At 37.8% G+C, this 18,291-nt stretch overlaps 1 protein-coding gene across 1 annotated transcript; it reads right to left on the bottom strand.

Moving 5' to 3' along the window:
• Positions 1–101: 101 nt before the first annotated feature.
• On the bottom strand, positions 102–5,799 carry LOC109088976 (extracellular calcium-sensing receptor-like). Its single transcript, XM_042775868.1, has 6 exons — positions 5,576–5,799; positions 4,769–5,057; positions 3,930–4,685; positions 3,623–3,850; positions 1,413–1,536; positions 102–1,015 (listed from the first exon to the last, which is right to left on the bottom strand). The coding sequence occupies exons 1-6, from the start codon at positions 5,782–5,784 to the stop codon at positions 102–104; spliced, it is 2,520 nt and encodes an 839-aa protein (XP_042631802.1). The 5' UTR covers positions 5,785–5,799.
• Between the last annotated feature and the right edge of the window lie 12,492 nt (positions 5,800–18,291).

Here is an 18,291-nt window from a genome sequence, read left to right as displayed (position 1 = left end):
TTCTGAATGTGTATTTTTATTCTATAAAATAACTTGTATTTAAATCAGCTTGTTGAATAATTAAACACCATTACATTTATGATGCTAATAATGTTATTTTCTCAGTAGGATTTGGATGGAACCTTTCCCATCATATGTTGTTTTGTATTTTGTTCAGGCTTAAGTAGGATGATGTAACATTTAGGTGCAAATATGCAGAATAGTAAACCAAAGCTTGAGGCTAAGATAGCAAAAATCTCCACCGCTACAGTAAATTTTCCAGGAGAACTGACATAAGATGGGATAAATGTGATCCATACAGCACAGAATATAAGCATACTGAATGTGATGAATTTGGCTTCATTGAACTTATCAGGCAGTGTGCGAGCCAGAAAAGCCAGAATGAAGCACAAGACAGCCAATAGGCCAATGTAACCCAGAACAGCAGAGAAACCTATTGTAGAACCCAGACTGCACTCAAGAATGATCTTTTCCTTATAATATTTCATATTTTTGTGGGGAAACGGAGGATATATTGTTAGCCAAAGCACACAGATAAGAACTTGTATAAGTGTAAAGGCAAGAACACTGAGTCGTTGTTGTGCAGGCCCAAACCATTTCATCACATTACTTCCGGGAAGTGTAGCCTTGAAGGCCATTAACACCACTATTGTTTTTCCCAGAACACAGGAGATACAGAGGACAAAGGTGATTCCAAATGCTGTGTGACGCAACATACAGGACCACTCAGTGGGCCGACCAATGAAAGTAAGTGAACAGAGGAAACACAGAGTCAATGAGAAAAGCAGCAGGAAGCTCAGATCAGAGTTATTGGCTTTTACAATGGGGGTGTCCTTCTTACTGTAAAAGAGGATGGCCACCAGTGCAGTTAATCCTACTCCAAAGAGTGAGAAAAAGACTAGCACTATACCCATAACTTCTGTGAATGACAGAAACTCTACAGCCTTTAACACACATTTATTTTTCTCACTATTGGACCAGTATTCTCCTGGACACTGCTTGCAGTTATTTGAATCTGGAAAGGAAGTTGATGGTCACACTTTATTTTAAGGTCCAATGTTTGCTTTTAACAAACCATTAACTACGACTTTTGCCTCAATAATCTCCTAATTTGCTGATTATTAATGTTTAGTAAGAAAGTTGTTAAGTTTATGTATTGAGATAAGGGATGCAGAATATTGCCATGCAGAATGTGTGCTTTACAAGTACTAATAAACAGCCAATATGATAATAATAGGTATGCTAATAAGCAACTGGTTAATAGTGAGAATTGTCCCCTATACTAAAGTGTTACCAAGTTGATCACTGTAGTTAGAATTAGACATTACTTGCAGAAACTATAATTGTAGAAGGAAAACACTAAAAGGAACTAAACAATTGTCTTTGAAAATGTGAGATGAGCTAAAGATTACCTGTCTCATTACTAATTTCTCCTTCCGCACATGGAATACAGTCATAACAGCAGACAGGTCTTCCTTTCTGTGCAGCTTTCCTAGTGCCTGGAGGACAGCTCTCACTGCACACAGACCTTGGCTTCTACATAGAAATATACATTGTACATTATTATTTAATGTAGTGTCTACTTGTCCTGAATGCAATGGACAATATTACAAAAGACAGATATCAGACAACAAGATCAGTGGCATTGTTAAGGTTCTGTCGCTTCTAGTTTCTAGTCACGGGAGCTGGGGTTTCCCTTGGTCGCATGCTTTCATGTTATGTTTTGTGTTAACACACGGCTTATGAGTGTTCTCATTAGTTGCATATTTGTCTTGTTTTGTTCAAGCACATGGTTTGTTATTGTTTTGCTGGCCATGTGCTTGTGTTTTGTGTGAGCACACGTCTTTTGTTTTGTTTGTTTCTGTGTGCCATGTGCTCTCATGTCTATTTTCTTGACCCTACCCTTCTTGTTATCTAATTATTGGTTCAGTTAATCCACCTGTGTCTTCCTTGTTACCCTCCTTGTTTTTGCAGTCCTGTGCCAGTTCATTGTCGAATGTACCCCTGTTGGTTCCTGTCTTGTCCTATCCTGCCTTGCTTTGTCTGCCTGTTTTCTCTCTTGGGTTAGTTTTGTTTGCTTTTGTTTTATTTATTATTAATAAAAGACCTCCACTGTTCCATGCATCGAGTCCTCACCTCATCCCTTCACCCCAGCCCTGACAGGCATAGGGTGTAAAGCGTGATGGTGGCATATTTTGACATGATCAACCAGTTTGAATTGGTCTTTTGCCAAACTCATACTTATCTCTTTTCCCATCACATATCTGACCAGAAAGACATTTTTTTTTTCAATGCAAATTAGGAAAATATTAGAAAAATGGAAATAAAATGCCTCTCGGATATTTAATAATAAAGTGTTTATTGGGTAAGGTTAGGAATAGGTGTAGGGAGGGCTTTATTGTCCCAAGATAAGGTAACATTCATTTGGTAATTTTAAGTAATATGATAATTTATATTATATTAATATGTTATTATTGCATACTGTTTTATATTGTAATACAGTACTGAGGTGCAAATTACTGCTATTGTTTGCACTAAGTATAAATACCATCTTCTAGGGGTGAGCAGGGCACAAACTAACGCGGGATTAGTTGTAACACACATGGTTCAAACATTTCCACACATGATAGCATAATTGTTTTTTTATGGTAGTAAAACCATTACTAGTTACCATAGCAACACTATGTGAGAAAAAAATGCCAATATTCAAAATACTTAAAATCACTGAAAATGTATTTAACCACAGCAAAAGTAAATTTCTGGTTCAAGTAAAATTTTCATCTCAGTTTTTAGTGTTTATTTAAAATGAGACAAATCTGCTTTTATTTTAGTCTCCAATCTGTTATTCAGCAGTTTTGATAGTTCTTTAATGCTTTGCTAGCTAGCAGAAGACACTAACCATTTTTAAATTGCAGTTGCGCAGATGGGGAGCGTTCTAACACTGCATTACAATTATTACTAACTATGCTATATTACTAACTAACTACATTCTATGACATTAGTGATGTAATTTACATTAATTACTTTAATTCATTTTCATGAGAAACAGGTTAATAAAGACTGAAAGTCAATGTGCAATATTCAGAAATAATTATTTCAATAAATATAAAGCATTTTGACTATATTTGTTTCCTGTTTTGTGACAGCTGTGTGTGGAGAAAGAGGAGTGTGATGTTCTTCTCTGTGTTTTTCTGAATGTCTGAATGTATTTCTTCATCTATTTACGCACACTGTTTTGAGCTATACTGTATAGCTGTGTGTTACAATCAGGGCCATCCCAAGCATGGGGCCCTAGTTGCAATGTTTTTCATTTTCATTTTTCATTTTTTAAAAAAACTATTCTTTTATTTGAAGAAGTGACAAAATATTATTGACAAAATATTTTAGTTTGTTTGTATGTATGTATATATACAAACTGAGAAAGTAGGAATTATATAATTCTATATATAAATTGTTTTGTGTAAGGGATCCAGATTTGGTCCTGAATTTGAACAAAAGGCACTGTTTATTATTCTTTTTTTGTTATTGTTGTTGTATCCTTTGTGTCATTCTTTGCATGTATTATAGGTCAATGTAAGTAATCTGACATTTTCTTTCAAATAAACATGTTATTGCCATTTACCTCCAGCTGTCCTCCAGTCCAGATAATTTTTTCAGTGTTGAGCACAAAGTGCTGGTCAGGGGGCAGTGAGGCATCATAGTATCCCACTGGTGTAAATTGGATTGAGTCATCAGAGTCCTTCTGCCAGTTCACAACTTCATATTGGGCTACTGCAGCACCAGTGCTGTCAAAGCACACACGATCTCCCATCTTTACGGTAAAGTTTACTCTTTTCAGAGCTTCAACAACCTGTTGAGAAAAAGGCATTTTAAATATTTGCAAACAGAAAGCCATCTAGCTGTCCCTTTTGGTCTGTCACTCACTTTACCTGCTGAGGTTGTATTTTCAGGTCTTTCTCACAACCTTCCCTTTCTTTACAGTTGAGTAGACTGTGTAGTGAATGAGCCACAGCATAAACTGCTTTGTACACATTGCTTGAATATCTTTGTTCAGGCACATCTTCATTGTAGTTTTTAAGCAAAAGCAGATCCTGATATATGTTGCAATTTAATGCCTTTTGAGAAGAATTTCTCTCTGTCCGTGAGCATGGAAAATCTGTTTCCCAGAATGATTTTATAACATAGTCTGCAAAACCTTCAATATCGATTTTTCTCACTGCAAACCCCAGCGACCCTCCAAGTACACGGAAGCTGTTTGGAGTGATCAGACTCTTGGCAGTTATCCATGCCTCCACTCCAATTATTTGGAGGCCTGTAATATTCTCAGTGCTCAGCTGCTCAAGCAAATTTTCCATTTCAAAACTGGTAAGAAATGCAACAATCACTTTTGCAGTGCTTTTTTTTATTGTGTCGACCACTTTTCTAAGTTTTTCAGGCTCTGTTCGGTAGAATTTCACAGAGTACTCCACACAAATCCCCTCTTCCTTGGCTGTATTCAGAAATATGGCCATTCCATTGTTTCCATAGTCATTGTCACTGTTCACAGCTCCCACCCAAGACCAGCCAAAGTGCTTGATTATGTATGCAAGTGCTCTGCTCTGGTGGTAATCACTAGCAATAGTCCTGAAGAAAGAGGGATAATTTTTCCTGTTACTGAGACATTCACATGTGGCTGAGTGACTTATCTGAAAAAGAAAGAACAGGAAACAGTGATACTATGATCGGTATGGAGATCATTATTAGACTTACTGTATAGGCAGACCCTTACCACTGGAATTTTAAAAGGTCCTGTAGTTCTGGACAAAATCACTGTGGCTGATGACTCTGTTTCTCCTATGATGGCATGTATAGGAGACTGCCCTTTGCATGTGTCCTCTGCTGCAAATTCTTGTCCATTCATTAATGCCATAGTTGCACTCATAGAAGACAGTCTTGAACCACAGGTATCATAAATTCGGTAACCGATATAAACATTTGGGAGTAAACTTTTACTATTGTTAATCTCATCAATGGCATAGGTCATGGTCTGAGCCATCCGAAAATCTCTTAGATTTACACTGTGAAAACATTTAAAAGCTAGAGTTAGTAAAAAAAAAAAAGGATAAGGATAAGGGATATGACATTTCATCAACTTGGAATTATATGTTTCTATCTGCCTTTTTTTTAAATTGAGTTATTCACAAAATATTATTCTGTGATAATTCATTTACATTATGTGATTATTTATTATTATTATTATTATTATTATTATTATTTTAAGTTGCAGACATTTTGTGACTGATGTATGGAAGAGACTTGTTCCCCATATCACTAAATAGAATGCAAAAACTTTGAAACTCAATATTTCAAACCTGCTCAGAATGCAAGATAGAACCTTATTAACTCCAAGGTGACAATTTATATTCTTTTTAAATTTTACATCTGGTTAATTTGTGAAACATTATGACATTACAGATGTTATGATATACATTAATAAATGTACTAATTGCAGCAAATATATACATGATCAAATTAAATGCAATGATTTATTTATTTATTATTTTTTTTTTTTTTCAGTTAGTTAAATGTAGAAAACCTGGAACATGATAGCAGCTGAGGTTTTTGTGTAAACTCAAATGAAGGTAATGTCTCTATGCTCCGGATTGGAAAAAGTGCTCCAATAGTTACATCTCCATCTTTGGATATCAGCAGGTAATTAGGGTCTCCCATCATTCGACAAAAAGGCTTTTCTGCTTTTGTATGAAGTTGAATGAAAAGCAGGAATGTGTAAAGAAAGAAAAGCATCCCAAGGATTGAGCTCAACTGCAGATGTCAAATGCAACTGACCATATACATTGTTTTCCCTTTTATAGATGTAATTAATATGGATGATTGATTATAAACGTAGCCAATGATTTTATAAGGCAGGACATGAGGCAGGTCAAGTGGGTTGGAACAGAGTCTAAGTAATATGATGGATATATTTTCTCAAACAATCAAATGTATTAAACTGTAAAAAGTTCAATATTGAAACCACTTTTGTCTGTGCAATTGTATTTGCATTACCTAATATCTAATAAAGTGTTTGAATTATCTAACCTAACTGATGAAGCATGAGTTAAAAAATATAAAATAATAGCATAATTAAGAAGTATCAAACATACTTCTTAAATATTCTATATTTTTAAAACATGCTTCATCAGTTGTTTTTTTTTTTAATGAGAAAGTTGTATTATTTTATTAGTAATTACTTATACCTTTGTCAGGGAACTTAACATAGTTGCTGTATGTATTTTTAATTTTAATTTTTTTACATTTTTGTATTTTTATACCATTTTCAAATAAGTTTATATACCTCTGTATACATGGCCAAAAGTTTTGGCAGTGACAAATTTTGTGTTTTGCAAAGTTTGCTGCTTCAGTATTTTTAGATCATTTTCCCACATATTTCTGTGGTGTACTGAAAAACAACCATAAGCAAAACATAGGTTTTAAAGAGGTCCTATTATGCTTTTTCACTTGTTTTGGATTTTAGTCAGTGTGTAGTGTGCGTGTTTGGGCATAAAAAATATCTACAAAGTTACAAATCTCAAAGTCCACTCCAAAAGGAGATTTTAAAAAAAAAACCTGTTTTTCGGGTTTTGTGATGTCACAAAGTGGCCCATTAGAATATCATTAAAATAATTCCCGCTTATGGAAATTAGAATAGTTGGGAGGTGGGGAGGGGTGAGGTCGTGGCTAGAACACTTGGTTGAGTGCATCAGACAAGACGACGACGACGAACAAGAAGAAGTGCTGCTGTTGCGTCAAGTTTTTGCCATGTCGAAGAAACACTGTTTTTTTCACCCCTGTGCCTTTTGAATTTCCTTGCAGCAGATGTTTTCTACCTTGCTGGGCATTTTAATGCAGTTATTACACATGCACCTGAATAATAATTATGTATGTAAATATGTATTACAGTTATGAAAACGTTTTTTAGAAATTGCTGACTGTACAATACTGGACAATGATGTAATCTGCAGAATTTACACTTCAATTATGAGACTATGTATAAATAAGTTCAACTGTATAACAGTTTCACTGCAATTCATGTTATAATGTTAGAATTCAAGAACAATAAACATATTACCATGGCACTTGTCTGTACATAGTAAATGCAGTTATTTTTAAGCGGTTGTTGACATTGTATCTAAAAAGTGATTTAGCCAAAAAAACAACAACAACAATAATATAACCAATCTAATATGTCTAATATGTCAATATCTGTGCGTGCAAAGGTTCTGCGCAATCCTCTTGCTCAATATTCTTGGGATCTGAATCCAGCTCAAATTGATATAACAATATTGACACCGTCCTTAACTATACCAGATCAGATGGAACTTTCTGCTTTGGCAAGGGGCGTGGCAGTGCTGAAACACCATGCGCCAATCACAATGCACTGGGACAGCTAACCAATCACATCACTTTTCGTTTTTTCGGCCTTCACCAAACCTGTAACTAATCGAGCAGTTTGTGCCAGGCTGGGGAGAAAGGTATTGTAATAAGGTAAATTATGTGAAAAACAATGCATTTTTCGAACTACCAAGCATGAGAACATGTTCTAGTACACCCCCAAAACAAAATCAAGACTTTGTAAAAGAACATAATAGGACCCCTTTAAAGGCATTTATTGGCAAAATAATATAATGAGTCAATATTTACAGTGTTGACCCTTATTCTTCACAACCTCTGCAATTCGCTCTGGCATGCTGGATATTAGCTTCTGGGCCAAATCATGACTGATGGTGATCCATTCTTACTTTATTAGTTCTGGGCCAAATCATGACTGATGGTGATCCATTTTGTCCACTCACCTTTTGAGGACTGACCTGGTGCTCCATCGTGCTGGAAAATGCACGGATCGTCACCAAATTGCTTGTATCATTGGAAGTCGCTCTTGCAGGACATTTTGATACCATTCTTTATTACAGTCTTTTTGGGCAGAATTATGGGAGAGCCCATTCCCTTGGTTGAAAAGCAACCACACACATGGATGGTCTCAGGATGCTTCACTGTTGGCACAGCACAGGACTCATGGTAGCTGTAAGTGCTGTTATGTAGATGCTCTTTATATTTGTTTCATAATTAATTATTTTGTAATTAACTCCATAATTTATTGTATTAATCCATTTGAGGTTCAATTTAAAAATGTAAATTTGTTGTGATGTAAATTCATTTGGTGTATTTCGAAAAATAAGAAAATGCATCACTTTAACGTAAATGACATGCTTGTTAGTTGCCCCATTGGACTGATGATGTCGGACGCATCACAAGGCTCTGCTAAGTTAAAATACATTCAAGTTTAAAATAAGTGCTGTCACAAGTCAAAAGGACAGTACAGAAGATTGTCATAAACTCAAAGACCTCTTTTCATGACAAGCGGCCAACTAGCTATTTGTTTGTAAAATGTAACAAAAGTGTTCATAATAGCGCTAAGCACCATTTTGTGTTTGATGTATTTTGTACTGTTTTTACTTGTGTACGGTTCTCATGGCATTGCGGCGTTGTGTCGTTAACCCTTTCATTTGTGAGTTTAAATATTCTATCGGTCCCCCCAGAGTGTGTTTTTTATAAGGCGAACATTATTTTAGAACGTTTTACCTTACTGTTTCTATGGCGACGCATCAGACTTGTCACATGACACACCGTGGCCACAATAACACTGTATGACAGTTGGATTGCTTTTATTTTGTTTTACATTTTTTATTCAAAATATTCACAAACTTGCAAACTATGTTATGAACAATCTGACATTCCGATTCACAAATATGTGTAAATGAGTGTGTTTTGTCATTTAAAAACCATTCTAAATGATCTTGAGCGTGATCTGTAATGTGAGATGGGCGCCGCCATGTTTGTTCGCGCTGCAGTTTAGAGAGTCCTGTCAGTCGGATTTACAGCATGTGAATTCATCAATTTCTCCCAAAATACAAGTAATAAGTGGCCGGTAAACTGGGTGAAGAATAGAGTGAACTTTATACACTGAACAAAATTATAAATGCAACACATTTGTTTTTGCCCCCATTTTTCCCATTCCCCACAAAACACACACACATATATGAAAAATGATGAGGAGGAAAAAAAAAGAAAGAATTATTTTTGCAAAAAGCAAATTGCTAAGTTACGCCCCCATCAGATGACACAGCGCACGTCACGAGCCATCACAAGAGAGCGCCAGAATTCAAATAAACAATATTGCATATATCGGACTTTTTTTTTTTTAGTGGATGGTCTCATTCTGTTTGTGACACTGTATGCTACAAAACCATGCTGTTTTTTTACAACCAAGATGCAGTTTCTTGAGCATAGGTTATTCCATAACGGATACAAACAATACTGTCCCCGAAGAAATGAGATGTAAACAAAGGAATTACCATCCATATTACAACCGTTATTGATTCGTTGGACTAAAGGTGCTCTATGAGATGTCATTCAGGGGACCCTTAACTTTCTAACTAAACCGGGATTTACAGCTGTGGATATGTTTATGACTCGCTATTATGATGAATCTGGTATGTACTGCATTTTGAGTATGCATGTTTTGATGTGTACGACTTACAGAAATTTAGCAAATACATTTCTTATAAGCTTTCCATTGCAAAACAGCGATCTGTCATCAATGCTTGAGGCATAGACCTTTATAATGATATATAGTTTGTAAAGATTAATTTTGTCCCTTTTCATTTAATCTATTTGTAAACATTGACACTTGCAAACAAAGAGCGTTCAGTGCATCGGCGTCCAGGTGTGGGTTAACAGGTTAAGCCTGATCTGGTTGCAGGTATGGTTCTCTTGGGGTGTGAACTGAGCTGCTCTTGGATGGTGTAAGCCTCATCCTAGGTAATGACTTGGCAGGTGTTAAGGTCTTTCCCTTTTCAGTTGTGGTAGATATGCCAGATTTCTCCTGACTCTGATATCACTGCTTGTTTCCCTTCTGTATTTCCTGCTTACGCAGTAACGCGTGCACAAACACGGAAGTGGGAAGAGACTGTGAATCTTGCTTATTCATTCCTGAATTCAGCAAAACATTCTTTGGAGTGTACTCTTGCTATTAAATCTCAGCTAGGTCCATTGGACAGAGAACACTTAATTGCTGCTCAAAGGTCTGACCAATTTCTATCACCCTGTGTTTAAGCTGCTGTTAAGTTAGGCAATTGGAGCAGTACTAGTATCGCTTATATTTGGGAAGATGATGTCCTAATGTGTTGTTGAAAACCTCATGATGTTGATGATGCTTATTATCATTCTCAAGTATTGCAGCTTGCCCATGAGCATCATCTTAATGGCCATCTTGGGGTTAACAAAACGTACAAGCACATTTCCTGATACTTCTTTTGGCCCGGATTGAAGTCCAGTGTTTGCCAATCCTGCAAGAGTTGCCATGTGTGCCCACTCGCAGGTAAGCCAAATCAAACCATACCCCCAGCTCCCCTCCATCCAATTCCAGTGATATGAGAACCATTTGAATGTCTTGAATTTTGGATTGTGTTGGGCTGCTACCAAAATAAAAATCAGGACACCAATATCTTCTGTCTCTGATGTGTACTGCAACTAGGTTCCCAGAAGCATTTCAGCTCCGAACTCTTAAAGCTCAGGCAGTAGTGAAGGAGAGTTAAATTCTGCTCAACAATTGGGTTACCCAAGGTTATCCAAACCAACCTAGGTACTAACTTCACTTCCAGCATGTTCGCTTAGGTGTTAAAAGTTAGGGGTTGATCATCAACTGTCCAGCGCACACCATCCAGTATCCCAGTGTGCGCCAGAACGCTTTCACCAAACCCTAAGTGACATTAAACACCAAGGTACCAATGGTTTCACCACTGAACGAAATTGTCCAGCCCATAACCACGGCAGTGTGCTTCACCCAAAAGCCTGCACAAAAATAAAAAAGGCAAAATAACAAACCAATGCAAAGTGATGCTGATCCCTATGGGCAAAAAAGAACAATGTACAACTCGTACTTTAACATAAATGCACCTAGCTTTCATGATGAATACCGTCGGACCAACAGGACATTCTAGACAAATATTCCAAAACATGTTCCAACACAGGCCTAATATAAACAAAAGCTACAATAATAAACAACAGATTAATTAGCTTCGGACAAGCCCCCATTTGTTACGATTAGTTTTCTTGGATCACAACAATAAGCCAGGGAGACGCCGCACACAACCAATGCTTAACACAATAAGTTTATTTTAAAAGGAAAATAGTCATGTGATGTAGTCAATGTAAATGAAAGTCAGTATGTCAGCAAGTATCTGTAAGGAATACCAATGACATCAGTCCAAGCAGACATCAATAACAAAACTCAAAACCAAACATCCAGTTTAGGGAGAGATGAATTGAGGCGGAAACTTCTCTTAATACAACCTCCACGCCCCATGAGTTCTCTGGCAGACTCATGCACAAATGCCAACAAACAACTATTCCTCTTCTCCTTCATTGTTCCTGAAAGTCCTTTTTAAGATAAGTTGATTTAGTCCAGGTGCAGCACCACATCAGCCAATCACCTGTGACTTGGGAATAAACACAGAGTAACTCACTAAGATGTCACATTAGACATAAGTCTAAAGAATAAATTAATGAACATTTAGAAGCTATAATTGTCTTGTAATGGGCAGTTTAGATGAGCCCATTTGGATTATGATTTAAGACTGATTAAATATATGATTGATGTCAGACTGTTTTTTTTTTTCTCTCAGAGCATTCCCTGCTCTGTTCAAGGCACAAAAAGGCTTTATCCCAAATCCTAAAAAAAGGCCTGCCAGGTCAAGGCCAATGCAGTTTTTTCCTTCTAAATAAGTGTTGAAATGACTCCAAAAGCCTCTGATGAGCTGATTCTACTACAGGCTGGATTAGGACAGAGGACTGTTGCCATCCCAGAGGATGCTGACCACACTGAGGTCTGGCATTTCAAGTTTTACATACAGGTCCTTCTCAAAAAATTAGCATATTGTGAAAAAGTTCATTATTTTCCATAATGTAATGATAAAAATTAAACTTTCATATATTTTAAATTCATTGCAAACCAACTGAAATATTTCAGGTCTTTTATTGTTTTAATACTGATGATTTTTGGCATACAGCTCATGAAAACCCAAAATTCCTATCTCAAAAAATTAGCATATTTCATCCGACCAATAAAAGAAAAGTGTTTTTAATAAAAAAAAAAGTCAACCTTCAAATAATTATGTTTAGTTATGCACTCAGTACTTGGTCGGGAATCCTTTTGCAGAAATGACTGCTTCAATGCGGCGTGGCATGGAGGCAATCAGCCTGTGGCACTGCTGAGGTGTTATGGAGGCCCAGGATGCTTTGATAGCGGCCTTAAGCTCATCCAGAGTGTTGGGTCTTGCGTCTCTCAACTTTCTCTTCACAATATCCCACAGATTCTCTATGGGGTTCAGGTCAGGAGAGTTGGCAGGCCAATTGAGCACAGTAATACCATGGTCAGTAAACCATTTACCAGTGGTTTTGGCACTGTGAGCAGGTGCCAGGTCGTGCTGAAAAAAACGAAATCTTCATCTCCATAAAGCTTTTCAGCAGATGGAAGCATGAAGTGCTCCAAAATCTCCTGATAGCTAGCTGCATTGACCCTGCCCTTGATAAAACACAGTGGACCAACCCCAGCAGCTGACATGGCACCCCAGACCATCACTGACTGTGGGTACTTGACACTGGACTTCAGGCATTTTGGCAATTCCTTCTCCCCGGTCTTCCTCCAGACTCTGGCACCTTGATTTCCGAATGACATGCAAAATTTGCTTTCATCTGACCAAAAGTACTTTGGACCACTGAGCAACAGTCCAGTGCTGCTTCTCTGTAGCCCATTTCCTGCACACGCCTGTGCACGGTGGCTCTGGAAGTTTCTACTCCAGACTCAGTCCACTGCTTCCGCAGGTCCCCCAAGGTCTGGAATCGGTCCTTCTCCACAATCTTCCTCAGGGTCCGGTCACCTCTTCTCGTTGTGCAGCGTTTTTTGCCACACTTTTTCCTTCCCCCAGACTTCCCACTGAGGTGCCTTGATACAGCACTCTGGGAACAGCCTATTCTTTCAGAAATTTCTTTCTGTGTCTTACCCTCTCGCTTGAGGGTGTCAATGATGGCGTTCTGGACAGCAGTCAGGTCGGCAGTCTTACCCATGATTGCGGTTTTTGAGTAATGAACCAGGCTGGGAGTTTTTAAAAGCCTCAGGAATCTTTTGCAGGTGTTTAGAGTTAATTAGTTGATTCAGATGATTAGGTTAATAGCTCGTTTAGAGAACCTTTTCATGATATGCTAATTTTTTGAGATAGGAATTTTGGGTTTTCATGAGCTGTATGCCCAAAATCATCAGTATTAAAACAATAAAAGACCTGAAATATTTCAGTTGGTGTGCAATGAATCTAAAATATATGAAAGTTTAATTTTTATCATTACATTATGGAAAATAATGAACTTTTTCACAATATGCTAATTTTTTGAGAAGGACCTGTATTGTGTAAAGCAGTGGTTCCCAAACATGTTCCTGCTTTTTCACAATATGCTAATTTTTGTATGTCTCCTTTATCTGATGCAAAATTATTAGTACACTACAGTGGTTCCCAAACATGTTCCTGTTTTAAGTCAATTATTTTTATCTTTTGCTGTAGTGTGCCAGTAGGAAATATCAGTTTACATTGCCAAACATTCATTTTGCCCTTTCAATTCAGTTCAATTCAAGTTTATTTGTATAGTGCTTTTTACGATACAAATCATTGCAAAGCAACCTTACAGAAAATTAAGTTTCTACAATATTTAGTAGTAGCTTATCAGTGGTGTTAGTTTATGTGCATATGGCAGAAATGTATGGAAAAATCAATGACGTAATCAAACAGACGATGAACACTATTAACAGCAATTATTATATGATGCAATCAAACTTAAAGCAAAATTTGGTAGTTATGTATGTTGTTTCAGGGTTAGCATCATCTGAGGTCCTCTGAAGGGTTGGCATCATCTCTTCTCAGGTGTACTGGATCCAGACTGGAGCTTGTGTAAATCCTAATTACAAAACAGAGAAACAAATAGACATAATTAGCTTAGCTGCTGTTCCAACCAAGTCTAGCTGCTGCATTTTCGAGTACCTGTAGCTTGTTTATTGAAGATGCAGGACAATCATCTAACAGTGCATTACAATAGTCCAGTCTAGAGGTCATGAATGCATGAACTAGCTTTTCTGCATCAGAAACAGGTAACATGTTTCGTAGCTTGGCAATGTTTCTAAGATGGAAGAATGCTGTTTTTGTAACATGGGAAATATGGTTTTTAAAAGACAAGTTGCTGTCTTATATAACACCCAGATTTTTGACTGTAGAGGAAGTAACAGTACATACGTCTAGTCGCAAACTGTAATGTACAAGATTCTGTGTACTGTTTTTTGGTCCAATAGGTAATATATCAGTCTTATCCGAATTTAATAGGAGAACATTATTGATAATCCAATCTTTTACATTTTTTTAACACACTCTGTTAACCTAGATAATTTAGAAGTTTCATCTGGTCTCGTTGAGATATATAGTTGAGTATCATCAGCATAACAGTGGAAACTAATCACATATTTTCTAATAATATTACAAAGGGGCAACATGTATATTGGAAATAGCAGAGGACCTAGGACAGATCCTTGTGGCACTCCATATTTTACTGGTGATAAATAAGATGTCTCCCCATTTAAATAAACAATGTGGTAGCGGTCAGACAGGTAGGATCTAAACCATCTTAAAGCCTGCCCTTGAATACCTGTATAGCTTTGTAATCGATCTTTGAGTATGTCGTGATCTATGGTGTTGAATGCAGCACTAAGATCAGGTAAAACTAGCAATGAGATGCAGCCTTGGTCTGACGCAAGAAGCAAGTTATTTGTAATTTTAACAAGTGCAGTTTCTGTGCTATGGTGGGGCCTGAAACCCGACTGAAATTCTTCATAGAGATTTTTTTTTTTTTTTTGCAGGAAGGAGCACAATTGAGCAGACAAAATTTTTGACATAAATGGAAGATTTGAAATGGGTCTGTAATTTGCCAGTTCACTAGGATCTAGTTGTGGTTTCTTAATAAGAGGCTTAATAACTGCCAGCTTGAATGGTTTTGGGTTGTGACCTAAAGATAACGACGAGTTAATAATAATGAGAAGTGGTTCTTCTGCTACAGGTAACAACTCTTTAAGTAATTTAGTGGGTACAGGATCTAATAAACATGTTGTTGGTTTAGATGCAGTGATAAGTTTATTTAACTATTCCTATCCTATAGTTGTAAAGCACTGCAGTTTATCTTTGGGTGCGATGGATGAAACAGTACGTTTTTCTCTAACCTATTTCAATTTGATTGGGGCAGCAGCTTCTAATGTATTAGAGAAGTTAATGCCCATGTTGCCAGTCATTTCGTCTAGTTCATGTGTATTTATGGGTACACAGAGCAGCTGAGATAAATCAGGCAGGTTATTTGTGAATCTGTCTTTGGTGGCTGGAACAATAGTTCTGCCCGGACGATAATGCGGAGCTATATAGTTAATATCAGTAATACGCAGAATGCACGATACATGGAAATGGTCAGTAACATCATCACTTTGAGGTACAATATCTATATCAGTAAGATCGATTCCATGTGATATAATTAAATCTAGCGTATGATTAAAACGATGAATGGGCCCAGTGACATTTTGCTTGCCTCCAAAAGAGTTTATTAGGTCAGTAAATGCAAGTCCTAATGCATCATTTGTATTATCAACGTGAATGTTAAAATCTTCTACAATTAGTTCTTTATCAGTGGTAAGATATGATAGATTTCTTTTGCATATCTGACAGTGTAACATTAAGCAGAAGTATTTTGAATGATTTAAACCTGTATCCTTAATTGTATAATCCAGTGAGATTTTTGTTTGCATAAATGTGTGTTTAATTTCACCAGATATCTAAACTATTTGTGGAGACGGAAATGATGTTTCATTAACAAGGTTCAGGAGGAGCATGTCAGATACTTAGCCTAATCAACACCATAGTATAAATACAGCTGACTTACCTCTATCCATTGAAGGTTTATCAGCATTCGGTTCGCACCTTTTGCCATTATATGTCAGACTCAGCCTCTCCCATTTAGACGACGAGGTCTATACTGGGGATTTTTCGATTCTCTGGCCAACCTGCCGGCCCCAGGATCGCTCCTTCTCCGCCAGACACCATTTAGACGACGAGGTCTATACTGGGAATTTTTCGATTCTCTGGCCAACCTGCCGGCCCTCCACGACGCCGAGGCATAACCTCGCCTCTACCCGGCGTCACCTCCAATTATTCCCCGGCATCCTCTTATCTTTCTGCTATGCCTACAATTCCTCCAATCGGAAAGTGGATCGTATTTAAGTCTGAGGCAAATGCTGATTATTTCAACGCTCTGCCCTTGCGAAGGGTAAACAGAGCGGATCTGTACAATCTAAGTTATTCGTCTCCCAGCAGTCAGCCAAACCTCCAACCTGCCGGCCCCAGGATCGCTCCTTCTCCGCCAGTCTACAATATCTGGGCACAAATCCTGGCAAGTGCAGACATAGACCCCTCATCTAAGGCAATAACTAATGATTTATTGGGTAACAGAGTTTTCTGTGGATTATTCTGTGATTAATCGGATAATTATAATTTATATAGATGAAAGGAAAAAATAAATAAATAAATAACTGGACCTAATCAAACAATAACCTTTAGGTAATTTTAAAGGCTATTGTTTACCTTTAAAATTACCTAAAATACATATATAATAGCAATGACACTGTGGTGATTGGTTTAAATGAAGTATGAAAAGCAATTAACGATACTGTTCTATTGAACAAAACTTAATGTTTTTTAAACAATATAGTGTACATGCACATTATATCAAAAGCCTTCAAAGGGCACCAACGTCCCAACAATTGTTTCTACATGTCAATGTGCAATCTAATCCTCGTTTGGCTAAACATTTAATTCATATGTACACAATCTTTAATATTTGGACAATTCTTCATGACAGAATTGATTCAGCAATCATAAATCCTCGAATGTGCACATCAGGTGTTGCCATTTTTCATTACGTTCAGCCATTTCACTGAAATAATCTGTTCAGCTTTCCCCCATAGGTGGCATGAATTATGATCAGCCCTTGCGAAGCCCCACCTTCTCAGTTTTGCATCAGCCCATTGGAGTGGCTACTCTGAAAATTCTGGGATAAGAAACTCCTAATCGATCTGTCAGCTCCATATAATTCGCCATTTTCTTGATTAATTCTCGCTCTCAACTGTAGAACAACAATCATGCAATCAATATGTAGAGAAAAAAAAATCATGGGTCTTAGCACTTGGCTGGCAAAAGTCGACATCACCAAATTCTATTTTGTTTTACGCTTAACTTTCAAATGCAAAGCCGCACCAATATTTTCTGACACGTTATCGGACGCGTCTTATTGGATTTGTTAAACAATTACGTAAAGTAATCCTCATAACATCTACCCTTTTAGACAACTCAAATTGTTCTTAGTATTGAACTCCCTGTCAGGTGCTGCAAGAGTGCTACCGGCGGAGCAAATATTTCTCTTTCAACTACTGGCAAGGCTCACCCATCTGATGCAGTGAGTATTGAATTCCTGTCAGATGCCTCGAGGGCCTCCCGGTCGAGCAAACCTTGCCTTTTTTGTCCAACTACTGGCGGAGTTTACCGGTCTGATGCCGTGAGTATTAAACTCCCGTCAGATGCTGCAAGAGCTTTCCCGGTCGAGTGAATGTTTTCTTTCAGCAAACGGTGTTGCTAACCCTTTCATGCAGTGAGTATTGAACTCCCGTCGAAGGCTGCAAGAGCCCTCCCGGTCAAGCAATCTTGGCCTTTCCGACCGACTACCGGCGAAGCTTACCCGTCCGTGCTTTGAGTATTGAGGTCCCTTCAGATGCCGGCGAGAGCCTCCCGGCTACACAACCTTACCTTTTCCTTTCTACGGTTGGCGAGGCTTACCCATTCGATGCTGTGTGCTCCCGTTGGACGTCGGCGAGAGCCTCCTGGCCAGGTCGTCAAGCTGACCTATCCAATACTGTGAGTATCGAGCTCCTGTTGGAGGCCGACGAGAGCCTCCTTTTCCATTCTATGGTCATCAAGGCTTACCCATCTGATGCTGTGAGTATCGAGCCCCCATCGGATGCCAGCGAGAGCCTCACGGCCACACAAACTTAGCTTTTCCTTTTTTCGGTCTTCGAGGTTTACCCATTCGATGCAGTGAGCATGGAGTTCCTGTTGGATGCCTGTT

The sequence above is a fragment of the Cyprinus carpio genome, chromosome A18 (assembly GCF_018340385.1).
Source record: "Cyprinus carpio isolate SPL01 chromosome A18, ASM1834038v1, whole genome shotgun sequence".
Classification (NCBI taxonomy): domain Eukaryota; kingdom Metazoa; phylum Chordata; class Actinopteri; order Cypriniformes; family Cyprinidae; genus Cyprinus; species Cyprinus carpio.
The sequence above is the reverse complement of the archived record's forward strand: the minus strand, read 5'-3'. Positions and strand labels throughout refer to the sequence as shown.